This window comes from Pteropus vampyrus, unplaced genomic scaffold, assembly GCF_000151845.1.
Source record: "Pteropus vampyrus isolate Shadow unplaced genomic scaffold, Pvam_2.0 Scaffold24, whole genome shotgun sequence".
Taxonomy (NCBI): Eukaryota; Metazoa; Chordata; class Mammalia; order Chiroptera; family Pteropodidae; genus Pteropus; species Pteropus vampyrus.
This window is the reverse complement of record NW_011888805.1, coordinates 2,538,143-2,546,613: the sequence shown is the minus strand read 5'-3', so window position 1 is coordinate 2,546,613 and position 8,471 is coordinate 2,538,143. Positions and strand designations below refer to the sequence as shown.

General features: G+C 36.0%; 1 protein-coding gene across 1 annotated transcript in view; it reads left to right on the top strand.

Annotated features, from left to right (window-relative positions):
- ADGB (androglobin) overlaps nucleotides 1-8,471 on the top strand; it is a 154,175-nt gene that overhangs the window by 134,224 nt on the left and 11,480 nt on the right. Inside the window, 2 exon segments of the mRNA XM_023528329.1 lie at nucleotides 863-971; nucleotides 3,513-3,725. Of these exon segments, the coding sequence (XP_023384097.1) occupies nucleotides 863-971; nucleotides 3,513-3,725 (322 nt within the window).

The following is an 8,471-nucleotide window of genomic DNA, read 5'->3' as shown; positions in this document are numbered from 1 at the left end:
CAAGGTCACTTGAGTTTGACAAGTGGTTCTTTTACTTTTCATTCCTAGTCATGGTTGGAAGAAAGAGCCATGTTTGCGAAACCGCATAGTCTTTCCTTCAGGAATGGTATCAGGAATTTCTCAGACATTAACTAACTAGATGTTAAGGCAGTCTTTGGACCCACTGTGAAATGTTATCCTCCAGATATGATACCCAGATGACTTGCAAAAGCAAAGCACATAATAGTGCCACTAATTAACCCAAACTGTGGGTTTCCTCATTCTTTCACATAGCCTGAGCTTACCACTTTCTGGCCTGAACACTCCAAAGTAAGAAGGCATAAGTAGCTTTATCTGTGCTTTCATCTACTTTGTAGAGTCTTAGATAAAAAGCTTGTGCTGCCCCTTGTGGTATATACATGCCTCATATGGCCCTCCCCCTTATAGTTTATATAAGAATCATTGCCATTATGAAACACTATTATTTATCCGTGTTTCATGTCCCAACTCAGGGTTATTGAGGCAGATGAAAAAGATTTACAAGCCACTGGATCTAAGTGTATTTATTTTAGGACTGACTTTTTCATTAGTTCTCAAGAAGTAACGGTCTAAATCATGGATGGTTCAGAATTTGAGTTTATTTGATAATTAATAAGAGCTGGCCTGGTTCAAACTGCCTTATTCACACTTTCTTGGGTTGTTTTTTTTTTTTTTGGGGGGGGGACGTTAATGTAACTAGAAAGCATAAAATTGTTTTAATCGGCATTTTTCAGCTATTAGTGAAATTAAATATGGTTCAAACTGCCTTATTCACACTTTCTTGGTCTTTTTTTTGGGGGGGGGGGGAGTACTATTAAGATGTTGTTGCCTGTTTGTCCTTTAGGCTTCTCAGGCTCGTCTGCGATACCTCAGCCGGTTCTTTAAGAAACCATCTGAAGCCGAGACTGCGCCTCTGCCTTCGTCAGAGAGCCAGACGAAAGCCGTGGAAGAAGGTCAGTGAGCACTGCCCCAGCCGCCTCCCACCACAGAGCTGTTACCTGCACCTCTTAAAAGGTCGTAGGCAAGTCACACTTGATAAAAAGAAAACATTTCAGAATCTGTTTTCTTACAGGATTGTCAAAAGTCACATATAATCCTATAAGGAAATAGATTCTGAATTTTTTTTTCTAGCAAACAGATGTTTACTTTTTCCCGAAGTATATATGATTTTCCCCACTTAAGAAAAGATGAAACGAAATAAGGGTGCAGCCTAGTTAGAAGGTAACAGTATGCAAACTTGAAGACGGGCCTCCTACTATAAACCTGGCAGCTTTCTAACTACAATGACAATAAGAATGACAATAAGAACCATAGTAATAAAGCTAACTACTTTTATTGAGTGATTGCCTTGGGCCTGGAACTGTAAAATACTAATTATTTAATACTCACTCACATCAACTCATTAATATATAATACTATTTTTAACTTACCAATAAGGACAAAGGCTCAGAGTGATGTGCTCAGTGATTTGCTAAATTCACAAGATAGCCAGGAACCGAGCCAGCATGAAGACAGAGCTCTCCATCTATTACCACATCAGCGAGGCTGAAGACATTCACATCCCAAAACATGCTTTTCTACTTTTCATCTTCAGGAGTATAATTCAATAATTTTTATAAAAATAATGTCCCTTAACTTTTCATATAAACAGTATAAACAACGAATATCACTCTAATCTTGTAATCTTCGGATGGGCCCTGTTCAAAGTGCTTTTGTTTATAATCCCATTTTAACCTACAGCGACTATCATGTAGACATTACTATTCCCATTTTACAGGTAAAAAGATCAAAGCTCAGGAGGTCACCTTATTCTTCCTAAGTCACACGTCTAAAAAGTGAAAACATTGGGATTTAAAATATTTCTAACTCTTTAAGTACCCACTCCTCTAATCGATAGAGTTAATATAATGTTACAAATACAAAGATGAATAAAATACAGTTCTTGTCCTTTAAGCTCTACATTTTATTATTTTTAAAAATGTGTGTTAAGTTATATGTAAAAGAAAATTTATTGCACTCAATGTGTGTTAAAAATGACAAGGAAGACTTTAAGACCATTGCAATAGGAGTTAAGATGTTGCGTTTGGAGAGAGATTGAATTTAACTCTGAATACAAGAACAAACGGGGATTTATAGCCAGTAGTCAGGAAGTGGAGGGAAAATTACTCAGAGGAACTTGGTTAGGTATCAAGAGTTAAGGAACCTGATTAAATAAGAAGGGTAAGGGAAGAGGAGCCTGATTAGGTATCAAGGGGTGGAGGGGTGTTTCTCAACAAACAGGATTAGCAGCATTCTTTGCTAAAACTGGGATCCTTCCTAAGCCAAGGACAAGACCGAGTGGAGAATAGCGCTCAGAGGAGCCTGACCTTGTCATAAAATATACGTGCAATAAAGGCACAATCTTAATTCTATAGCTTGATGAATTTTAACGAATGTGTACACTCTGTAGTCACCATTCAGATCAAGGTATAAACACTTAATACAGCTCCAAAGTCTTCCTCATTCTCCTACCCAGCCATGTCCTTCCTAAGTGTAGCTGCTAGTCTGACCTCTATCACCATGAATTAATTCTGCCTGTTCTTGAACTTCATGTATTTGAACTCTTACAGTCTATGTACTCTGTATTTCTTGCCATTTATCTGTTCTGTTTCTTCTTGTGTCAAGATTAGTAAGTTGTGTCTTATGAGAAATTTGTCTATTTTATCTAAGTTAAACTTCCTGGAAAAAAATTTATTGGAATCTTTTCTTTTCTCAATCAGTCTTGCACTAATGGTGCATCAATTTAATATATTTTTAAAGAACCGACTTTGACTACTGAATATCTGCCTCTTATTTCAATGTTTCTCCATGCACTTAAGCACTAACCTATTACCGACTTTCACTCCAAGTGGAATGTAGCACCTGTTAAAATATCTGGAGTTGATAAGTGGAAAGAAAGTGTCTGCATATTATGGAAGTTATAGTCTGTTTTACAGTTTTCCTAGGCACAGGGATCTGAACAGTGGGAGGAGAATTATAACATTAAGAAAAAACTTTCCAGCTTTGCAAATTCACAAGCAAGATTTCTTTTCAAGTCTATTTTAAGACAATTTTAGACAAGTGCCTACACCCAAGGCTCCCTCTCCAGAGAGGAAAGTCCTACCCACGTGCAAGTCTCACGTGAGGCAAGATGCACTTCTACCAGGGCCCACACTAACAGCAGCTCCAATGATCCAGAAATCCCATTTCCATTTGTAATGTCTCGCCTCCATAAAGCCTCCATTTTTATGTGACCTTTTCATATCCCGAGGCAGCTTATAGACACACTGGCTGCCTGGGCGCACCATGTTATCTTCGGAGGCACCAATGATTGTTTTTGCTAGTTGCCTGGTTAGAAGTTGCAAAGAGTTTGAGTTTTCTCCTCCAAATCTGTGCCCTCATAGCCCTATTACTTTTTGCAAGTGATTTCATAGAATGCAAGCTTTTTCAGTAATGCACGTGCCATGTTTTAATAGAAACATTTGCAAGTTTCACAAAAGAGCCAGAAATAAAGAGTTCTGGGAGCTTAGAGACCAAAGAGTCAACACGATCAGTGAGCATGCTGTGGAAGAAGTGGCAGTTGGCCAAGGGCTTAAGGGATCTGGCAAAATCGGCAAGCAGTGACTCTGGAGGAGCAGCGGTGGCAGTCAAAGAAGAGCGGGAACAGGCCACGCGGAAGGAGACCATCCGTAAGTATCGCTCTCGATAAATACATATTTTGAAATGAAAATTCTGGAAAAGCAACTAACTTAAACATATGTGATAAGGGTAATACTATAGAAAAATATGGATTTGGGGTTCAAAGGTCTTCATTTGGCTTATCAGTTTTCGATCTGTTCAAGAACCTGATTATTAAATACTTATCCTAAAGATAAAAGTGGGTAATTTTAGAAGGTATAATTTTGTATAGTTTTCTGTATCTACAAATATTAAAAATAAAATTGCAGTGATCACATACGCGGTTGTCACTTATCATTCTTTGTTTTATCTACCATATGCTGCATGATCGATGTTTCTCTTTGTCCTTGTATAACAAATTTTAAATATTTGGATTCCAAAAGATTGAAAGAGAGCAATTTTCAGTGGTGCACAAGCACCACTGACGTGGTTAATTTTTGTATTATATATATTCATATTTATTCACTAAAATGAACCTAAGTCCTCGATGGAAGGTGTTACAGGGAAATGTCTTTCCACCAGAAGGAAGGATTTTCCCCAAGCAGTTCATATAAGTCCTGTTGCTAACTAAAGAAAAGAATATATTGGGCTTCCAATGGGGAGACAGAGTCCACTGCTCTTCCTAAGTCGGAAGCACGACTTAAGAGTGAGAGGTGCTTACCAAGTTGGCCAGTTCTACCTAGGGTTCAGTCGTCATGGCCCATTTGCTTCTCATATCAGGCTACATTCTCCAATTATACGTGTATCAGGAGTAAAATTTTGCTCTTTTTTCCCTCTACTTGTTCAGAACTAAGGCAAGAGATAAAAATATTTTGTAAGGAATCGTCCTCAGAAATGCCAACAATGGTTCTCTTTTCAAAATTACTAAAGAATTTTGCAATTAAAAACTGTTTATGGCTGAAACATGTCCTTGAGTAATTTCCATGGTAAAGAGGGAAATTCAAAGGGCTTTTACTATACTAAAAAGAGATTCAGGTATTTTTGAATCAATATTTTGAAAGTAAGTATTCATTTAATAGACAACACATATGACAACACTAAAACTTATCAGGATAATATCTATCGTTTTATATTAATATTTAATTGGTAGAGTGCTTTGGAATATTTACCTCAGTTGAGCCTCTGTGGACTAGGTAAAACATATACTGTATCTCTGTTTCAAAAACAAAGAAATTGATAAACGATGACTTACTCAAAGGCAGGAAGCTAGTAGAGTTTGGATAGAATCAGGACTCAAACCCTAGTTCTTTTTATTTCACATGCCGTGGTCTCTAATCGAACACAAACTGTCCCCCACACTTAATTCAAAGACCTGTAAAATGAAAATATAATTAAATTCTGATATTGTTTATTTACATCTAACAAGGTAATCTTTAAGTTGAGAAAATGGAATGTAATCACACCAGCTTCGGAGAGTGTCTCTGCAGTCATAGTGTAGATGTCATTTTTTTTTCCCTAGAGCCTAGGACAAGCGTTGTGGGCTCTCCTCTCAGCTCTCCTCCTCCTCCTTTCTTCACAGTTTGGGCCATTAGAGTCTTCAGACATTTGCCTTCAAGTTTGCATAACTGTAAAAGTGTGTACTTTGGGGTGGGTATAAAGGGACAGCAAACAGGAAGGAAAGGTAAGAATAAGCAGGAATGGAGACCCAGGCCAAAACCTATCCTCAAGCAAAAATATCTTTAAATATTCTTAAATATGTTTTATTATAACTTGAATTTAATATAAAATGGTAAGTTTAATTATGTACCATCAAGAAATATTGACTCCTCCTCCCTCCAATAAGAAGCATGCTGTTGTATGGTTTTAGTATATTTTGTACCTCTGAAACATTGCCAGATACCTCAGGTGTTGTGGTTGTAGAAGGAATCCTACTTGAGAACTATATGTCTGGTTATTAGCTGTTGTCTGGAACTCAGTGTATGGCTCCCATTTCTGCTGCTGGTACTTCACAAATTTGTCCTCACTCCTGGAGAAGCATCATCCATTGAGATTATAGGCCCCATGAGAGCTTTACATGCTATGACCTCTACATTCCCACAATTTGTGACTCCCCAACAGCTACCTTATTCTTGTTATGTCCTATTTTCCTAGATTAGGTAATTTAGAATAACTTCCCTGATAATGTCAGAGGTCATTTAAACAATATCATTATGGATTTAATTCCTAAGCATTCTCCTTCAACACCAAGTCATCATCAAGGTCAAGAGTTCAAATACGGCTTTCAACTTCTCTTTTATTTATGGGGGCCTCTGGAAAATACTTCTTCCAGAGGTTGGAGAAGATCATTGTCCTTATTCCCAAATCTTTTTCTCAGGCTTCATAATCAACCAAACTATTCTTCACGATGTCTTTCAAACTGCGATTCTCATACTAAACACAATGAAAGAAGTTTTCTTTCCTGATCCGGTGTAAACCAAAACTTGGTAAAATATAATAAAATGACCCAGTGATGACCAATTGCTATAAAAATATTTCTAAATGCATACTCTTACTTTCAGAATTTATCCCATAGAGAACCAGTTTGGAGATGGAAGATAGTACAAACACACACACACACACACACACACAGAACTGAGACATATAATACGAAAAAAGAGGAAAAAATTATAGAATACCACCAAACTAATGTAACAGACAGAAACACAAGGGAAAAGAAACAATAGAGACACAGAGCTACCAGAAAAAGATAAAATGGCTATAGGAAATCCTCATACATCAATAATCACCTTAAATGTAAACAGACTGTACTCATCAATAAAAAGGCACAGAGTAGCGAATTGAATCACAAAAAAACAAAAAAAAAACAAAAAAACCCCAAGTGTATGCTGCCTTCAGGAGACATATCTCACCTTCAAGAACAAATATAGACTCAAAGTTAAGGGGTAGAACATGGTACTCTAAGCAAATGGCATTCAGAGTAAAGCAAGTGCAGCCATGCTTATATCTGACAAAATAGATTTCAAGATAAAAAAACTAGCAAGAGACAAAGATGGACATTTTATAATATAAACGGATAATACATCAATAAACATAACACTTATTAATTTATATGCACTCAATCAGGGAGCACCAAAATATATAAAGCAACTACTAACAGAACTAAAGGGAGAAAGTGACAAAAACACAATTACTGTAGGGGACCTAAATACCCCATTGACAATGGATAGATCATTCAAATAGAAATTCAATAAGGAAATATAGGCCTTAAATGACACATTAGACTAAATGGACATAACTGACATTTACAGAGCCTTTCATCCCAGCACACCAGATTATACATTCTTCTCTAGTGCACATAAAACATTCTCAAGAATAAACCATATGTTGAGACACAAAACTAGCCTCAACAAATTTAAGGAGATTGAAATTATACCAAGCATATTCTCTGACCACAATGCTTTGAAATTGGAAATCAACTACAAAAAGAAAGGAAAAACCACATATATGTGGAGATTAAAAAGCATGCTACTAAAGAATGACTGGGTCAAAGAAGCAATAAAAGGAGAAAACAAAAGATACATAGAGACAAATGAGAATGACAACATGACATATCAAAACTTTTTGGATGTAGTAAAAGTGGTAATAAGAGGGAAGTTTATATCATTACAGGCTTTTCTCAAGAAACAATAAAAATCTCAAGTAAACAACCTAACATTACATCTTAAAGAACTAGAAAAAAGAGAACAAATGAAGCCCAAAGTCGGTCAGTAGAAGGAAGCAATAAAAATTAGAGCCATATTAAATGAAAAGAGAACAAAAAAATAGAAAAAGTTATTGCAACCAAGATATTGTTCTTTGAAAATATTAATAAAATCGACAAACTTCTGGCTAGACTCATTAAAGAAAAAAGAGAAAGGACTCAAATAAACAAAATCAGAAATTAAAGAGAAGTTATGACAGACACCACAGAAATACAAAGAGTCATACAAGAATACTGTGAAAGACTATATGACACCAAATTCAATAACCTAGAAGAAAAGGGCAAGTTCTTATAAATATATAACCTTCCTAGACTGAAAAATGAAGAGTTGGAAAATCCAAATAGACCAGTAAGAAAATTGAAAACAGTCATCAAAAATCTTCCAAAAAGTAAAAGTCCAGGACCAGATGTCTTTGCTAGTGAATTCTACCAAACATTCAAAGATTTAATACCTATACTTCTCAAACTCTTCCAAAAAATTGAAGAAGCAATACTTCCCAAATTATTTTATGAGACCAACAATTACCTTGATACCAAAACCTGGCAAGGATAACAGACACACGAAAATACTCCAGACCAGTATTTCAGATGAATACAGTAGCAAAAATCCTGAGCAAAACACTAGCAAATTGAATACAACAATACATTAAAAAGATAATACATCACAATGAAGTGAGGTTCATTCCAGAGGTGCAAGGAAGGTTCAACATATGCAAATTGATTAATGTGATACACCACATTAACAAAATAAAAGATAAAAATTATATGATCATATCAAGAGATGTAAGAAAACATTTAACAAGATATGTATTTATGATTCTAACACTCAATAAGATGGGTATAGAAGGAAAGTACTTCAACATAATAAAGGCCATATATGACACACCCTCAGCTAATATCACCTCAATGGTAAAAAACTGAAAGCTTTGTCTCTCAGTTCAGGAACAAGACAAGCGTGCCCACTCTCACCACTGTTATTCAATGCAGTATTGAAGCAATCAGAGCAAGGAAAAGAAATAAAAGGCATCCAAACTGGGAATGAAGTAAAATTGTCACT